The sequence below is a fragment of the Dendrobates tinctorius genome, unplaced genomic scaffold, assembly GCF_039654945.1.
Source record: "Dendrobates tinctorius isolate UK_male_01 unplaced genomic scaffold, ASM3965494v1 ptg000134l, whole genome shotgun sequence".
NCBI lineage: Eukaryota > Metazoa > Chordata > Amphibia > Anura > Dendrobatidae > Dendrobates > Dendrobates tinctorius.
The window spans coordinates 19,552,169-19,570,809 of record NW_027361802.1 but is presented as its reverse complement, the minus strand read 5'-3'; the positions used below and the strand labels follow the sequence as shown (position 1 = coordinate 19,570,809).

Sequence of the window (18,641 nt, the reverse complement as noted above, 5' to 3'; positions counted from 1 at the left end):
ACAGACACTCTACTGCAAGTTCCATAGATATTTATAAGCACCAACTGTCATAATACTAATTAATAATCTTTCTCCTATCGCTGTAATCAGAAAATCTGTATTCATTGAAGACAGATTTTACCCATTAATTGAGAATTTTGAACATGAATGATCAGTCCAGGGGGAGAAAGAAGCTGATTTCTCTGATGAGATATACTACAATTTTTATTTTTTTCACCTTTAGTTGTAGTTGTATTAGTTCCAGGTGGGAAAATGATATATAGGCCTCGATTTATCAAGACTGGTGATTTTTCTTGCTGGTCTTGAGGAGACGTAGTGGATTCAGATGCTCCTGATTCATGAAGAGGTGCACCACGCCCCGTCAGATTTCTGGCATAGGAAATGCCACAGCTTGTCATGAAGTGGACAAGCTGTGGCATAATTTCCCTGTCCCACCCCAGCTCTGCCAATTTTGGCGGAGTTAGAAGAAACTGGTGTGCATCAAAATGTTTTGACTTTTCAAAGCTTTTGCGCCACATTGTGGAATAAAAGCTTTAATGAATTGACTTCTGTCAAAAGGCTTCATTCTAGTTTCCCAATTCCCATGCAAAATTAAATTGAATTAACGGACTTTAAAAAAAGTTAAAACAAGGGATCTTTGATGTCGGACAGACCTGTATTTGTAAAATGTTTTCTTTTGTATGGCTAGATAATGTATATTTTATGAAGTTTTATGTTCAGGAAGACAAGAAGAAAGTATAATTTGTGGAGTAGTTCAACACCAAACTTTCTAAATTGCATGTACAAACTATTGTAAGATCTGTGGGATTTTAAGTGTGTAAAACTCTCCAAGTGCCGAGTGCTAGGATCTACATGATATTTCCTAAGTTTACTCTAGACCATATTCATTGGACCTTAAATTCTACACCCTGAAGGGGTCTGCAGGCGCTTCTTGGTTGCTTATTCCTTGTTTATGGGAAGAAAACTGTTCCTGAAATAGAAGCTTGTAATGACATGGGTCTTGAGTTTTCATAAACTGACAAACACCTAGAGGGCATTTTTATGGGGAAGTAAATCATTTTTACATCCAGGAATTTTGTTGTTTTTTTTATCGCTAAATTTTATTTGTCACATTTTTCAGGTTTAACTCTTAAAATCATATACTCTATCTGCAAACTGTTTGTCAGTGAGATATCACATTATCCATTATCTTGTATAGTGAGAGTGTTCAAGTCATAAGGTAAAACTAAGATGGAACATTGGGCATCCAGTTAGTTAGATTAAAGGGATTGTCCACTAATTAGTTATTGATGTTGTTTTCTTAAAGTGGTATTGTCAAGTTTGAAAGTTAAACCAGTATCTTGTTGATGGGGATTAACTTCTCAATCTCAGGGTGTTTAACCTCTGGGACCTCCACCAATTTTGAAAACTGGGGCATTGAAGAGCCCCATGTGAATGGAGAAGTGGTCGAACATACACAGTGCCGTTCCAGTTGTTGTTAATCGGACCACGGCGATAGCTGGATTCTGTTCTTGGCTGGTCTTCAGCACATCAATAAGCTTAAATGTAACATCAGTGTGCATGATTGATCACCATTCCATAACATGGGGTTCTTCAGATCCCTGGTTCTTGGGATTTGGAGGGTTCCAGCGGTCATACTCCTAAGTAATCGGGAAGTTATCGCATAGGGGATAACTGTCAATCTTTAAAATACTGTCACGGGGCAGTAGCAGGTAAACACGGGGCAAGGAACCAGTGCCCCTGAACTGCCCCTCAGGCTAAGAGGGTGCCCTGACTTTCCTTAACTTGGGGGTACACTTGATGGTAGTGAGGCCCAAGTCCCCGACCTGTCCCTATCTCCTGTTTAGCCCTGAGCTAAACCCCCAACCCCCTCCCCAGGAGATGAGACCGGGAAAACAGTGAACTGCACCACAAACCAAAGGAAAGATAAAACAGACACCACGGGGTTATATCAACTGATAAACAAAACTTAGCTTTATCTGCTGCTAAGCACCTAACAGCAGAGTAGGCACCAGAACAAGGAAATAGCTGGAGCTCCACTGCAACACAGCCACAGCTTGAGTAGACTCAGAGAGAAACACCAATGTCCTCCAAACTCCAAAGAAGCTCCAAGCCTCAACAGGAAAGTGCAAATAGAAAATATCACCCGCAACTCCCAATCGCAAGTTGGCAGTTATAAACACCCAGATCCAGGTGTGACCATTAGAGCCAGGAGAGGTGGCCACTGGGTCCTAGCATCAAAAGGACCATGCAGAAGTCTGCAAAGCAAACTGCTGAGACCTTCTGCAGACAGATGCAGTGCAACGGTCTGCAGCCTCTGACACATCCGTGACAGCTACTTTCTGAGGTAACACAGGTTCCTGCCTGAAGTATCACACTTCTCTGCTTGAAGTAAAACATTTCACTGGCCATTTTATCACAGGAATGAGTGTTTCTGCCTAGTCTCCAGCCCCCTGAACTCCTCATAAATCAAGTCAGTATCGTAGGAATTACAGCCGCTGAGCTTTTATGTCACTGACTTGATTTACTGGACTGGTGACATGGCAGAAATACTCATTCCTGTGATCAGACACCGAAATGTGTTACCTCAGAAAGTAACAGCTGCAAGTCCCTGCTGTTTTGCCTATATATTCACTTATCATTAGTGACGTATGCTTCATCCCCTGTCCCCTGGCTGTAGTATGTGCCGAGCAGGAACTGGAGCCACTGGGCATGGTTGGACATAGACATTACCCAGCACATAGCAGGGACACATTTATAAGATTATCTCAGCACAGGAACACATCCAGTTGTGGAAGCTATTATTCCAAGAGCTATTGATTAAAATGAACATTGTTTGTGGGACAACCCCATTAAAGGTGCCTTGATTGGCTGAAATCATGTCTAAATGCAGCAATAGTTGTTTATTTTCTGGTCATTTTATAGAACCATTTCAAGATCAATAGGGTAAACCAGCTGCATTCATCCTTAACCCAATAGAGCTCTTTTTAACTCATTTTGAATATTTTTTATTTTTAGAGTTTTTTTTTTAATATTGACATTTATTAGTTTGCCCATTAAAATGTACTTTTTGTTTGTACTGTAGATTTAGAAGTTCAGACTCTGTCAAAAGTAAGTAAATAGTATTGTGATTATTAAGAAAAAGTGTACGGTATCTGAGCTTATCTTTTGTGATTTTTGTAGGTTTTCTTTTTTACCTACTATAATATGATCTAAAAGAGGGGGATTTAAACATGCAAAATTTTTACTATGGAGGGCTCTATTGTTACTGGGTCAACTATATTGCACAGTACCAAGGCAAAACCGCTTTGTATTGTTACTGCTTTTCTTGGTTTGCATTCAGAGGACATCCATCAGTCATCCAATTATATATAATTAAAGGGAATCAGTCACCAGGTTTTACCACCTTTTCTGAGATCAACAAAATGTACAGACAAACACAATGATTCCAGAGATGTGTCACTTACTGGGCTGCTTGTTGAAGTTTTGATAACATTTCTTTTATCAGTAGGAGATTATCACTAGAGAATTACGAAACCTGCTGCCAGGTAGTCCTCCATATTCATGAGCTCTGCATAATCCCACCCCAACCACTGATTTAATGTTGACCGCTTCCTATGTATACTATGCATAGGTAGAAAGCTGTCAGAGAGCTGGTAGATGTGTAGCAGATAAAGCAATGCTTTCATCAAAACTGCTCACTAAGTGATCTAAAACTCGAATCCGGGTCTCTGCCCCTACATCTTGCTGCTCTTTGATGGTGTAGCAAAGACTTGGCGACAGATTTTCTTTAAAACTTATGCATCATGATGACATAAGATGCAGTAGTGATAAAGTAGTACACTTTTGAGATAGTGTATTCAGCAAAATGTAAGTAAAATGTAAATATAGTTAAGTATATGGTAAAATACCACTGTTTTGCATAGAATAATTTAGCTAAGAGCTTATGCATATGATCATGTAATGGCTACATACAACCTCAATATTTTATGGACATGATTTATAGCACTCATAATCATCTGTATTAAATTAGAACTTCCAGTTATACTTTAGTCTCATCTGAAAAGAGCACTGTCATACTAGCTGAGTCCCGTACATGTCATGTGGAAGAAGGTGCTCTAGTCAGAAGGCAAAGTAGGACTTTTTGGGCTAAATGCAAAGCACTATATGTGCAGGAAAACTAATACTGCACATCACTCTCAAAACAACATCCCCACCATCAAGCATGGTGGTGACATCATCATGCTGTTTGGATGCTTTTCTTCAGTTTGGACAGGGAAGCTGGTCAGTGTTAATGTGAAGATGGATGGAGCTAAATACAGGGAAATCCTGGAGGAAAACCTGATGGAGGCTGCCAAAGACTTGAGACTGGAGAGTAGTACCACCTACCCAGGAGGACAACGACCCTAAACATACCGCCAGAGCTACAATGGAATGGTTTAGATCAAAGCATATTCATGTGATTTGACTGGTCCAGTCACAGTCCAGATCTAAATCCCATTGAGAATCTATGGCAAGACTTGAAATTTGCTGTTCACAGAAACTCACCATCCAGTGTCACTGAGCTGGAGCTAGTATGCACAGAAGGATAAGCAAAAAATTCAGCCCTTAGATAAGCAAAGCTGGAAGAGACATACCCAAAAGACTTGCAGCAGTAATTGGTCCCACAGCACCTCACAATTTTCAGATTTATATTTTTAAAATAATTAGAAAATCATGTATCATTTCCTTTACACTTCTCAAATACTCGCTACTTTGTGTTGGTATATCACATAAAATCCAAATAAAATAAATTTGTTTGTGGGCGTAATATAAAGAAAATGTGGAATAGTTCACAGACTCTGAATACTTTTACAAAGCGCTGTATATGGTTTGGTTGGAAAAATCTAAGTAGCTTGTCTTTTTTCATTGAGATCTATGCTCTTTTTGAGCTTAGCAGTCAAGGGGACGGTCCTAATCAATTAATTAAAGCTATATCGGTATGCACATTTTTACGGTAATGGCTGTCGTTCATTGATTAGGACCGTCCACTAGACTCCTCAACCCAGATTAAGCACGGATGTTAATAGTAAAATACAAGGCATATGGAATCTTTTTCCACAAACCTAAGTACAGTATCAGTCTTTTCAGCTCCTCTTGCTTTATATCATTCTGTAGAGGGGTAGATATATCATTGGTGCAACCCATGCAGCCACATTGGGGCCAAAGGTAAAAGGAGCCCAATTCCACCTGCAAAGCAGCAAGAAGTTTCTGTCATTGACACATGATCATTATGAGGAGCTATTGGACTACAAAGGGCCCACATACTGTTCTTGCACAGGGGCCCTATTCTGTCTGTGTCTGCTCCTAATATCCATAAATTGCACAGGATTTTTAAGGTGATAGGTTCTATTTAATGTTTCTGTATAGACTGCCTACTTTTTAAAAATATGTAGTCATGGGAATACAAGAACTGCTAAATGAATAAATAGAAACCAATTAATACATGAATCAATAAATACTCAACACCCGGTTGGATAAATAAGGCCGCAGTGCTTTATCAAGGATAGAATCCCAACCGTAAAATAAATATAACTTTAAAAATCCATAAAACCTTACCAACTTGTGGCGCCTTGCGACTTTATCGCCACAAAAGGGTTAAATATGTACTGTTTTGTATGTGGTTTGTGAGCAATGGGAGTTATGCTTTCTCTGCTAGAGACCACAACACACACACAATCTACCTCTCTCCCTCTAGTGATGTGTCGTTCGTGAACGAACCGAGACAAAGAGCAGACTCTTTCATGTGACCGACGGGAGTCGGCTCACCACTGGGAGCTGAGCCAAACTTTTTTTTTTTCCCCTGCTGTTTGCATAGCTTCTTCCTGCCTGGCTGGGGGCTGGGAGGAGCTGAGGAGGAGACTTAGAGCAGTGAGCACAAGTGGGAAGTGACTGGCAAGGCTTTGACTTGCAACTGGGCTCCTCCCACATGAACACATAGCTGTACTGTGATTGGCTGCTCAGTGCAGTGAGTGCACACATGATCTGTGATAGAACACAATGTGCAGTCACAGAGACTGTCAGCACTGACTAATGTAGAACACATGGACAAATATCAGATATTAGAGGATAACACAAAACAGCAATACGGACAGGAGTGAGGGCCTGATCCCAGGAGCTTACACTCTGAGAAAATGGCTAAAAACTCTTCACTAGACCCCTGTACAGCTGTATAATGAGGCCCAGGCTTAAGGGTATGTGCACACGCTGTGGATTCTGCTGCGGATCCGCAGCAGATTTGGCCCTGCGGATCCACAGTGTCATGATCCATGCTGGATCATGTCAGATAAGAGCACTGGTAACCTTTTTTTTTTCCTCTCTCTAAGCTTTGTGCTTAGTTTTGCCCCCGGTGGCCAGTATGGTCATTGCACTGTGTGCTTAGAGATCGTTTTGCCCCGGTGGCCAGTATGGTCATTGCACTGGTGTTTATAGAGATAGTTTTCCCCCGGTGGTGGTTAGTGTAATTGCACGGGAATCACTAACAGGTGTGTTTACTCAATAAAGGTGTGTCAGTTGTTCTGACTCACGGTGACATTGTTGGGCTTTTCCAACCATGCTGGGTGAGGGAAGGAGCTGAGGAGAGTCCAGGACAGTTCAGTCAGAGTCCTGGAGTGGCAGCTATGGTGTCAGCTAGGAGTTCGTGTAAAGCATGGTGGAGTGGCAGCTATGGTGTCAGTGAAGAATTCTTGCAAAGCTTGGTGGAGTGGCAGCTATGGTGTAGAGCTGCACTCAGTTGCTGGACTCTTTTTGCTGGAAGCTGCACTCAGTTGCTGGACAGCTACACTCAGGTGCTGGACTCCGTTGCTTGACAGCTGCACCCAGGTGTTGAACACGGTGGGAGGAAGATGCACTCAGGTGTTGGACTCTGTTGCCTGGAGCAAGTGCATCAGAGCAAAGCTAAGTGTTTCCCTGTTTGTCACTTTTCCTTATGTTGGTGTTAGTACAGCAGTGGGGCCAGTGCCTGCGCCACCCAGCTCCCTAGCAAGGGATAGGTGTAGGGTGTGCTAGGGTGCGGAACCGGCATAGGGAACGTTAGGAGCGTTAGGAACACTGACTCAGGGGAGTTCAGGAGGTCTCCATGTCCCCTGTCCCTATCGCAGGGCCCAATGTTTCCCTATCCCCTGTGTCTTGTTGTATTAGTTACCGGCCTGCTGGCCGTGTCACACAGGACGGGGCAAATGACATGCAGCAGTTACTGCTGCGGTGTACAGTACCATTATTCCCTATGAGAAATGGAAACCGCAGAAAGAATTGACATGTCAATTCTTTCTGCGGATTCCGCAGTGGTTTTCCATCTCCTCCATTGTGGAGATGGTAAAACCGCAGGATAATCTGCAGATAAACCGCAGGTCTTTTGACCTGCGGATTTTGAAAATCCGCTCGGATCAATCCGCAGCAGATTCCGCAGCGTGTGCACACAGCCTTATAGTGAAGGGACAAGAGTGAGGGCCTGTGCCCTGGAGCTACAGTCTGAGAAAATGGCTAAAAAGCGTTCACTAGACCCCTGTACAGCTGTATAATGAGGCCCAGGCTTTATAGTTAAGAGACTGGAGTGATAAAAGTGGGGAAAGTAGCACTTTTTGCCAGAAGAGCCGCTTTTTGAGCCAAAAAGAGCCGGCTCTTTTTGGTGAGCGGAGCCGAGTGAGCCAGATCACCAAAAAGAGCCGGACTGCCCATCACTAACTCCCTCACTTGTCTGAAGTTTAAAGCTTTGCAGACATACCCTAACTGGGAGGGGGAGGAGTCGTGAGTTGTTGTTTCAGTGAAGAAGAACCAGGAAGGACACTCTGGGAAGCCATGTTAAGACATGTGCTCTGCCTAGGAGTACAGCTAATAAGAAGCACCAGGGAACCAGCCCCTAGACCATCCATGCTTTCAGAGCAGGGTGGTAAGCTGAGAGACTGCATGGGATTATACAGCCAGCAGAAAATGTGTTTTCCCTCAGAAATACTGCAATAACCTAGGATCAGTGAAGGATAGTGCAAGTGGGAACTTAAGCTGCTTCACACAGGATTCGAGCTGCAAGTTGCTGAAGGAGAAATACACAGTGAGTAGAGGTAATACTGGGAAGTTCTAAACTCCGGGAAGCCTTGGTCCCAGAAGGGATTAGAATAGCAGGAAGCTTACATTGAGTCACAAACAGATTGAAGGATAACTCCCATTCTCCAGAGCAGACTGTAACCTAGTGAGAGTTGTAATATCTCCTCTGAACTGCACCTGAACTACAGTAAATGATAAAGTGACTTTCCTTGTCTCCTGCCTGATTACTCCGTGCCTTCTACTTCCATCACAAACTCTGAGGGTTAGCCCTGGTTGTAGAGGGTTAAACATCTGCACTGCCATCACCATCTACTCCCCCAGGGATCATCTGCAGTGTTGGCTGTACTACAGTTGAACAAAAACCTTACCGACTCAGTTCTTACTTGACTGCAGTCCGACAAGCAATTTCATTATAAATCATTAGTAAAGATCACACAGCCGGATAGCTTAGTGTTACCTCCCTTCAATAAAGCAATGAGACAAGATGATTAATGAAAAAACAAAGGGGAGTGGAGGGGAAAAATCTTCTGTATCATTGTTCCTTGTCAGAATGCCAGCACAGGCATCCAGTCAGCCTTAAATACTGGTCAGAAAACCGCCTCCCTGTAGTGTCCATCATCTAATTGGTCCATATTTTTGGAGGGAAAAACAGTATCCGGGTCTCTGAATTCTGCCCAGTAACCTGCACAGATAACGCCCGCCGTTTTCATTAACCCTTGCACTTCTCACACAAAAGAAACAGAAGTTAGTATTAATTGTATGGATTGTTTAAAGAGCCTGTAATCCCATGAGCTCCCTTTATCTTACTGATCAGGGGCTAACATTCATAACTACAAAAAAAGAAAATTATACATAAATGTTGTAGACCTTTTAAAAAAATATTAGATATTCATTTAGTGGTGTCAACAGGACTCTAAATTTACTTTCATCCAATTTGTTACAGAAATGTCGGCTTCTTTAAAAGCATCTCAAGAATTAAACAATCATTACTCAGGTGAGTCCAAGGAGTAAAAATGTTCTGACTGTAATGAAGTGATTACAGTTCCAAGTAGATGACATATACTGTATGTGCTAATTCTGTAGTTATGTCACATCTATAGGTATGCCAAATCTATAGGTATGGCACATCTATAGGTGTGCCAGCTCTTTTGTTATATAGATGTGGCATCCCTATAGATGTGGCATTCCTATAGATGTGGCATCCCTATAGATGTGGCATCCCTATAGATGTGGCATACCAATAATTGTTGCATGCCACATCTGTAGGCATGCCACATCTGTAGGTATGCCAGTTCTATGCCACATTTATAGGTATGCCAGTTTTATAGTTATGTCGCATCTATTGGTATGCCACTTCTGTAGGTATGCCACTTCTGTAGGTATGCCTCTTCTATAGGTATGCCACATCTATAGGGATGCCACATCTATAGGAATGCCACATCTATGGGATAACATTCAAATGCATCTCTGCTTCTACATATTAATAAACTGTATTTTTTATATGAATGATGAGATGCTTTAATCTGTAGATAGAAAATCCAAATGTACTGGGTCAACTAATGCTCATATTGGGGGGGGGGGGTAAGTGGCTTACCTCTGCACAGGTTCCCATCGGAGGATTCACCTGCTCACCTGCAGGCCAGTCCGAGCCTGCATTGGTCCAAATGTTAATTGGTTATTTTACTCTTCGCCACGACAGCACCCACTTGGAGGTATCGGATCCGCCCATTTGGAACAGGAAACCCTACAGGAAAGATAAAAGGGGCGGTCCGCCTTTCCTCCTCAGTTTTGGTTTCCTGTTCCAAATGGAGCAGGATCCTGCAGGATCTTACCTGGGCCATGCATCCGCCTGTGCGGTCTCCTCGGGAACGGCAGGGGCTGCGGTCCGGAAGCAGCGTCGGGGGAGACTCCGTTTGATGGTTCCCCCCTCGTCTGGCGGCAAAATGGTGATGACCGGGTCCGGGTATGGCCGCCCGGTCTTACCAGGGAGCGGACCGGTCTGGCATCCGGAGGGCCCCCCCCCTTCGGTGGTGACACAGTGTGGGAGGTGAGGCCATGAGCGCGCGAACTGCGCGTGTGAGTAGCGGGGGCACAGGAGCCGGCCGGCGCCCGACGCTCCTATACCCCGGAAGTAATGGTTGAACTTCCGGGGTAGGATGGCGATGACGCGGCGCATGCGCCCTGACACAGGGCGACTTCCGGGGGCACGACAGGAGAAGATAAAACAGCGCTGCAACGATGGAACCATGTCGTCCCCCACGGAGTCGCAGGCCCCAGCAGGGGATTCAGCTGGGGGCAATTCCACCAGGGACCGCAGCGCCAGGACAGAGACTGCCCGCAGGAGCGAGGCAGCAGAAACCCGATCCAGACCGTCTCAGCCATCCGACCCGGTATTAAGCTTCACTGGGTGAGTGTGCAAAGTATATACTCTACCTATTAAGCTAAAACCTTCCCCCCCCCTCTCTCCTTTCCTTTGACCTCCTACTTCAGTCAAAGAAAAAAGAAAAAATTAAACATAAAGAATGCGCATTATGTTCAGAGCCTCTCCCTGACTCCTACCCCAAAAAACTCTGCAAACAATGCATGAAAGAGACCAGGCAGGGGTCGACGATATCTTCTAAAGATATCCGAGCCATAATTAGGGAGGAGATACAAGCCATCAACCGCGCCAGCACTCCCTCAGAGTCCAGTCATAAGAGACAGGCCGTTGTTAGTTCAGAGTCAGAGGAAGAACAGGAGTTAAACTCAGGCTCCGCATCCACGTCCTCATCGTCATCCTCGGAGATGGAAGGACGCGCATGTTTTCCACTGGACAGCGTAGATAATCTAGTAAAAGCGGTCAGAAATACCATGGGGTGTGAAGAGGAAAGGGGCGCCCAAACCGCGCAGGACATTATGTTTGCGGGATTGGCAGAAAAAAAGAGGAGATCATTTCCGGTGATACCGGCAATTAAGGACCTCATCAAAAGAGAGTGGGAAAAGCACGACCAGAGAGGTTTTCTCCCATCAGTCTCAAAACGGAAGTATCCGTTCACTGATGAAGACCTATTGAAATGGACTAAAATACCAAAAGTGGATGCCGTCATAGCCTCCACTTCCAAACAGACCTCGATCCCGGTCAAGGAAGCAGGATTGTTAGCAGACCCATTAGACCGAAAGGCAGAATCTTCGCTCAAAAGGTCCTGGGAGTCCACCACCGGGGTATTCAAACCTGCAATAGCCAGCACATGTACTGCTAGATCAATGCTGGTATGGCTAGATCAGTTAGATCAGCAAATCGAACATAGATTGTCAAGGGAGAAACTGCGTGCAGCCATCCCGTTGATAAGAGGTGCAGCTGCCTTTATGGCAGATGCTTCAGCGGACACCCTAAGACTGGCAGCGAGGTCGGCAGCCCTGGTGAATAACGCCAGACGCGCGCTGTGGATAAAAAGCTGGAAAGGGGATGCACAATCAAAATCCAAAATTAGTGCAACCCCATGCGAGGGTGAGTTCCTCTTCGGAAAAGCCTTAGACGAAATTCTCGCCAAGGCAAAAGAGAGGAAAAAGGCCTTCAGTGATTCTCCCATTCCGTTTTATAGGAAAACCTTTAAGAGACGGCCATTCGGGAGAAGAAGACAGTCGGACAGAACGAATAGATGGGCCACGAAAGACGAAAAACAGAAGGGTACCATCTTCAGAGGGCCAACATATAGGAGAGATAAAAATTAAAAGTTTAGACCCACCAGTTGGGGGTAGATTAAAATTTTTTGTTACCAAATGGGAACAAATTACGTTAAGCCCATGGATTTTGAACATAATCAGGGAAGGAATAAAGATTGAATTCCTTCAGATCCCTTATGAATTCTTTGTTATAACTCGCCTTAATTCCTCAGTTCAGCAAAAGGCTCTCGAAGACGAGATTCGAGTGCTTCTAGCTAAAAAAGTTTTAGTTGATGTCCCTGAGGGACAAGAGGGTAGAGGCTTTTATTCTCCCCTGTTTTTGGTTTCTAAACCAGACGGTACATTTAGAACCATTATTAATTTAAAGAAGCTTAATTCATTTATAAAAAATTATAACTTCAAAATGGAATCAATTAGATCCACTATAAAGCTTCTGTTCCCAAATTGCGTAATGGCAGGGATTGATTTAAAAGATGCTTATTATCATCTCCCTATTCACAATAGATTCCAGAAATACCTAAGAGTCGCAGTGGAAGTCGAGGGCAGGATTCGTCATTTCCAATACGCGGCCATGCCCTTCGGGCTTTCCACGGCACCAAGAATATTTACCAAGGTGATGGCAGAAGTGATGGCCTACCTTCGCCAAAAGGATACACTGATCGTGCCATATTTAGACGACTTCCTAATAATTGGGAATTCAGTCAAACAATGTGCCGAACGCGTGACTGACGCAATCTCGTCTTTTCAGAGCCTTGGCTGGATCATCAATATCCAAAAGTCCAGACTCGATCCACAATCTCTCCAGACATTTCTAGGATTTCAACTAGATTCCTTGACCCAGAGATGTCTACTACCTCAGGTAAAAATCACCCTCACGAAACAAAAAATACGAGCAGCTATAGATAAACCACGGGTATCCTTGAGAGGAGCAATGTCACTATTAGGATCACTAAATTCTTGCACCCCGGCAGTCCGGTGGGCCCAGTACCATGTCCGTACACTACAACACCAGATCCTCCAGGAGGATAAGCGACATAGTGGGCATTTACAGAGCAAAATAACCCTGTCACAAGAAGTCTTGACTTCTCTAGAGTGGTGGTTAGATGATGACCATTTATGTTCAGGAGTTCCATGGCTTATAGTTCCATCCTGTATCGTAACCACCGATGCCAGTCCCCGGGGCTGGGGAGCCCACATGGAGAATGAGTTTCATCAGGGAAAGTGGAATAGAGAGGAATGTGAATACTCATCCAATTTAAAAGAACTGACTGCAGTGTTCTATGCTCTATACAACTTCCTTCCGCAGCTCCAACAGAAGCATGTCAGGATACTATCGGACAATACCACCACCGTGGCCTATATAAACAAACAAGGAGGAACTCGATCAGAGACTCTGATGTCTTCAGCGGCAAGAATTTTAAACTTAGCAGAAAACTATTTTTTGTCCCTCTCGGCCCTTCATATCAGAGGCGAGAGCAATCAAAAGGCAGACTTCCTAAGCCGACACACTCTGCGGCAAGGAGAGTGGTGCCTCAATCAGAAGGTCTTCAGGGACATAGCCCTATGGGGACAACCCGAGGTGGACCTTTTCGCCACAAAGGAGAACAGGCAGATAAAAACATTTGCCTCCCTATCTCCATCAGACCACCCAGACATACTAGACGCCCTTCTAGCTCCATGGAATTTCAACCTGGCGTATGCATTCCCTCCATTGATCCTCCTACCTCAAGTAATTCGGAAGATCAGAGACGACAAAGCAAGGGTAATCTTAATAGCACCGTTCTGGCCAAAAAGACCGTGGTTTTCGTGGCTGCAGACTATGTCAATAACAGATCCTTGGGTCCTTCCTTCAACTCCCAACCTACTCTCCCAAGGCCCCTTTTTCCACCCTCAAGTGGTCAGCTTGCACTTGACGGCGTGGAATTTGAGAGGCAGTTATTGAGGACAAGAGGATTCTCTGAGTCTTTAATTACTACACTACTACAAAGTAGAAAACAGTCCACAACCCAAATTTACACTAGAATATGGAAAAAATTTCTTCAATTCCATACAGTACCTCATACAGCAGAAGTTCCGATAATCCCAATCTTAGAATTTCTGCAGAAAGGGAAAGACTTAGGCTTAGCAGTAAATACGCTAAGAGTACAAATATCGGCATTAGGAGCACTATATGGCCATAATATAGCAGGCAACAAGTGGATAACTCGATTCATTACAGCATGTGAACGAATAGCTCCAATCCACATACCCTCCGTCCCTACATGGGATCTAAATCTGGTCTTAGACGCACTAACGGTAGACCCCTTTGAGCCGATCGACACAATACCCTTCAAACACTTAGCACTTAAAATGGCCCTCATGGTAGCACTGACCTCAGCTAGAAGAGTGGGTGATATCCAGGCCTTGTCAATAGATCCACCTTTTTTTCAAGAATACCAAGACAGATTGGTATTAAAACCAGACCCTGCCTACCTGCCAAAAGTGGCAACAAAATACCATAGATCTCAGAAGATACTCCTCCCAACCTTCTATATAAATCCCTCTACTCCGGAAGAGCAGAAGTTCCATACTCTGGACGTCAAAAGAACTGTCCTAAAATATATTGAGAGGTCCAACAGTTGGAGGCAGAGTAGGGCCCTATTTGTTTCATTTCAGGGCTGTAAGAAGGGGTATGGAGTCACGAAGGGCACCATTTCCCGGTGGATCAGAGAAGCCATTCGTTTAGCCTACTCCGCAAAAAACGAAGATCCTCCAGGGAACATCAGGGCGCATTCCACCAGGGCAATGGCAACTTCTTGGGCAGAAAAGGGAGATGTTCCGATTGAAACTATATGTAAAGCGGCAGTTTGGTCATCCCCTTCTACCTTCTATAACCACTATAGACTTGACCTTTCATCAGCCTCTGACTTAAGCTTTGGCCGGACTGTCCTTGACACAGTGGTCCCACCCAGGTGATGGTCTCTGGAATCTCTCCAAGTGGGTGCTGTCGTGGCGAAGAGTAAAAAGCCGGATTACTTACCGGTAATGCTCTTTTAATGAGTCCACGACAGCACCCGCTCACTTCCCTCCCTAAAGATATTAATAGTTAAAGTATATCAACCAAATAATGGATAAGAAAGATGTTAAAATAAGAGAACATTGCCTAATCCTTGGCGGTCCTTCTGGTACTCTGAAACATAAAACTGAGGAGGAAAGGCGGACCGCCCCTTTTATCTTTCCTGTAGGGTTTCCTGGGCTGATCCGATACCTCCAAATGGGTGCTGTCGTGGACTCATTAAAAGAGCATTACCGGTAAGTAATCCGGCTTTTTCTAAAAAGTGAACAGTTCTGTTTCACTGTTAGACCTGCCGGTCTTAATGTGTTTAGTGTGAATATGCAATTGCTTTCCATCCTTGATATTTCATGTATATAATCTCCTTCCCTCCAATGTTTGTTTTTTTACATTTTCTGTACCCCAAAAAGAGCTTCTCACTAATTTGCATTTGTGTGCCACCTTGTAGTGATGTGATAATGGATGTCCTGTGAACTGTCGTTTTATATTATATACAGTGTATATATATATTTGTTCTTTGGTTCTAACTCGTAGTTCACGTTTTGTTCTGCCTGTGTATAGCTTTTGGCATGGACACATTATGCAATGCATCACTCCTTTGGTATGGCACGTTATGTGTTTTTATTGTAAATGTGTCTACTTGGGTTTCAAATGCATGCAATGGGTTGTGATTATCCACTGCTTTGCACATTGCATTTACAGGGGGAAAAAAGTTATTCTGCCCTTGGTTTTTGCTGTCCATATATTTCTGATCACTGTAGGGACTATTTTACTGGCTAAATTCCCTACTTTTCTGAATACAAAACTTGCTTGCTATGGGATAAGTTCCCCATGATTTTGTCGTCTTGTAGTAATGACCAATGTCTTTTTGCAATTCGTTTTAATAACCTTCATTCATGATTATATTGTTATTATTGGTATTTAAAAAATTATTCTCTTTTTCTACGTTGTTTGCCATGTTGGTAGCTAATAGGGATTCCATCTTTATTTTTTCTACTTTCATTGACTTCCTTCAGCCTGGCTTGATTATCCTTTAGACAATTATTTATTACCTTTTGTGATTCTTCACAGTAATCGTCCTTTTTAGTACAATTTATCCTAATTTGCATGAACTGCCCTCTCTGGATATTTTCAAGCCATATGGGCAAATGGGAACTGTCCATCCGGATATAACTATTGTTGTCTGTTGGTTTACTATATGTCTTGGTGGCTATGTTATTGCCATCTATGTAGCCACTTGGAAGTGTAAAGATTGTAAAAATGCACCCTTATCCGTGTTGGACTGGAATGCCAAGGGCCCACAAATAACATGGATTCTGGGGGGCCCACTGTTCAGCTTCATGGAAATATTACCTTACCCTCATTCACAAATTTACCTGTGCTTTTACATATTAATAAACTGGGTAGTGTGTTAAATAATTGATGAAATACTGCAATTGTCTGTACATAGCAAATCAAGTGTATGGAGACATCATGTATAGGGGTTGAGTGGCCAACTCTTGCACATTGTCCCATTCGGGGATCCACTTGTTCTCTGAATTAGCCCCAGGCCTGACCAGAGCTATCATACTGCATTATCTTGGACATAGTATGCCCAAATTTTTGTTTTGCATCATCAATTTGTCTGGCAGGCAAGATGTCATCTGTGCGACACATAGATGATATCGTGTCAGGCTTGGCTAATCAAAAGCTGTGTCGGGGACGTTGGAAGATAAGAGATTTGTGGACCTCCCATTTAGCTGACAATTATCACTGACCTGAATGTTGATTCAGTGGTTTTATAATAGAATTGAATACTGAGAGTCTTTCAAGCAATTTTGAGGAATTTTTTTTTCTTGTGTTCTTTGGAGACCCAAAAGACTCTGTGTGCACATCCAATGTGAGACTTCCATCTCTACAGTCTGTGCAGCTGCAGAGGGAGCCTGCAAAAACATGCAATTCTGTCTCACAGATTGAGTGTTATAGACAAAGTTAATACTTCTCATGACTTAATTATTTGTGGACAGAATCCATTAGAAAAATGGTCCTCTTTTGTATACTACATGATCACCACTAGCTTTATTCAAACTGTGATAGCCATTACTACTTAGATATTTTAATTACACTGCTCAAGAAAAATAAAGGGAACACTTAAACAACACAATGTAACTCCAAATCAGTCACACTTCTGTGAAATCAACATGTTCAGTTATGAAACAACACCGATTGTGAATCAATTTCTCCTGCTGTTGTGCAAATGGCACAGACAACAGGTAGAAATGCAGTTAGCAAGACACCCCATATATAGAAGTGGTTCTGCAGGGGGTAGACCAGTTCTGTTTTCATCCTTTTTGGCTGTTGTTTTGGTTTCTTTTTTGCATTTTGTCATTACTCTCACCCCCCCCCTGGAGGTACAGTAGCATGAGGTGGTGTCTATCACCCACAGAAGTTCCTTTGTGCATGGAGAACAGGAGGAGCAGTGCCAGAGCCTTGCAAAATTACCTCCAGCATGCCACGAATATCCATGTGTCTGCTAAAACTGTCAGAAACAGACAGCATGATGGTGGTATGAGGGCCTGACGCCCACAAGTGGGTGTTGTGCTTATAGCACAACACCGCACATGGTGATTTCGCATTTGCCACAGAACACCAAGATTGGCAGATTCAACATTGGCGCCCCAGGCTTTTCACGGATGAGAGCACGTTCACACTGAGCACATGTGACAGAGTCAGGAGATGCCATGAAGAACTTTCTGGCAGGAAGGCAAGTAGGATTTTTTTTTTTTTAATGCTTTTCTCATGGGGGCCAAGCATACAAGGATAGGAATGAGGAACCATGCATACAAGGATGGGGATAAGGAGCCATGCAGACAAGGCTGGGAAAAAGCCATGCAGACAAGGCTGGGAAAAAGGAGCCATGCAGACAAGGCTGGGGATAAGGAGCCATGCAGACAAGGATGGGGATAAGGAGCCATGCAGACAAGGATGGGGATAAGGAGCCATGCAGACAAGGATGGGGATAAGGAGCCATGCAGACAAGGATGGGGATAAGGAGCCATGCAGACAAGGATGGGGATAAGGAGCCATGCAGACAAGGATGGGGATAAGGAGCCATGCAGACAAGGATGGGGATAAGGAGCCATGCAGACAAGGGTGGGGATAAGGAGCCATGCAGACAAGGATGGGGATAAGGAGCCATGCAGACAAGGATGGGGATAAGGAGCCATGCAGACAAGGATGGGGATAAGGAGCCATGCATACCAGGATGGGGATAAGGAGCCATGCATACCAGGATGGGCATGAGGAACCATGCATACCAGGATGGGGATGAGGAATCATGCAGACAAGGATGGGGATGAGGAATCATGCATGCAAGGATGGGGATGAGGATCCAGGCATACAAGGATGGGGATGAGGAGCCAAGCATACCAGGATGGGGATGAGGAGCCATGCAGACAAAGAATAAGGAGCAATGCAGAAACGGATAGGGATGAGGAACCATGCATACCAGGATAGGGATGAGGGGCAATGCATACCCAGCTTATACTCGAGTAAATATGTTTTCCCAGTTTTTCATGGCAAAATTAGGTGCCTTGTCTTATACACGAGTATATGTAATCGGTATAAATATGAACACAACAATGACATTCACGTACACAAGAACGTTACATATAAAAAAGTTTACATTCTGGATATAATTCTTAATGTGAATAGTGAAAAAATATTTTTTCCTTCTTGGATATAAAATGCTCGCTTCTAGCAGTTTTCTTTCTTTTTTTTTTTTTTTCCAGCGGTGGAAAGAAATAACTTAATGAGGCTTGCACAGACTATACCTTTTACCCCGGTGCATCTCTTTGGTGAGCTCTAA

At 43.7% G+C, this 18,641-nt stretch overlaps 1 protein-coding gene across 1 annotated transcript in view; it reads left to right on the top strand.

The window, feature by feature from the left end:
* Nucleotides 1-18,641, top strand: part of TRPM6 (transient receptor potential cation channel subfamily M member 6) — a 278,440-nt gene that overhangs the window by 175,255 nt on the left and 84,544 nt on the right. Inside the window, exons 31-33 of the mRNA XM_073543757.1 lie at nucleotides 3,086-3,111; nucleotides 9,023-9,073; nucleotides 18,565-18,630. Of these exons, the coding sequence (XP_073399858.1) occupies nucleotides 3,086-3,111; nucleotides 9,023-9,073; nucleotides 18,565-18,630 (143 nt within the window). The remainder of the gene's footprint in view (nucleotides 1-3,085; nucleotides 3,112-9,022; nucleotides 9,074-18,564; nucleotides 18,631-18,641) is intronic.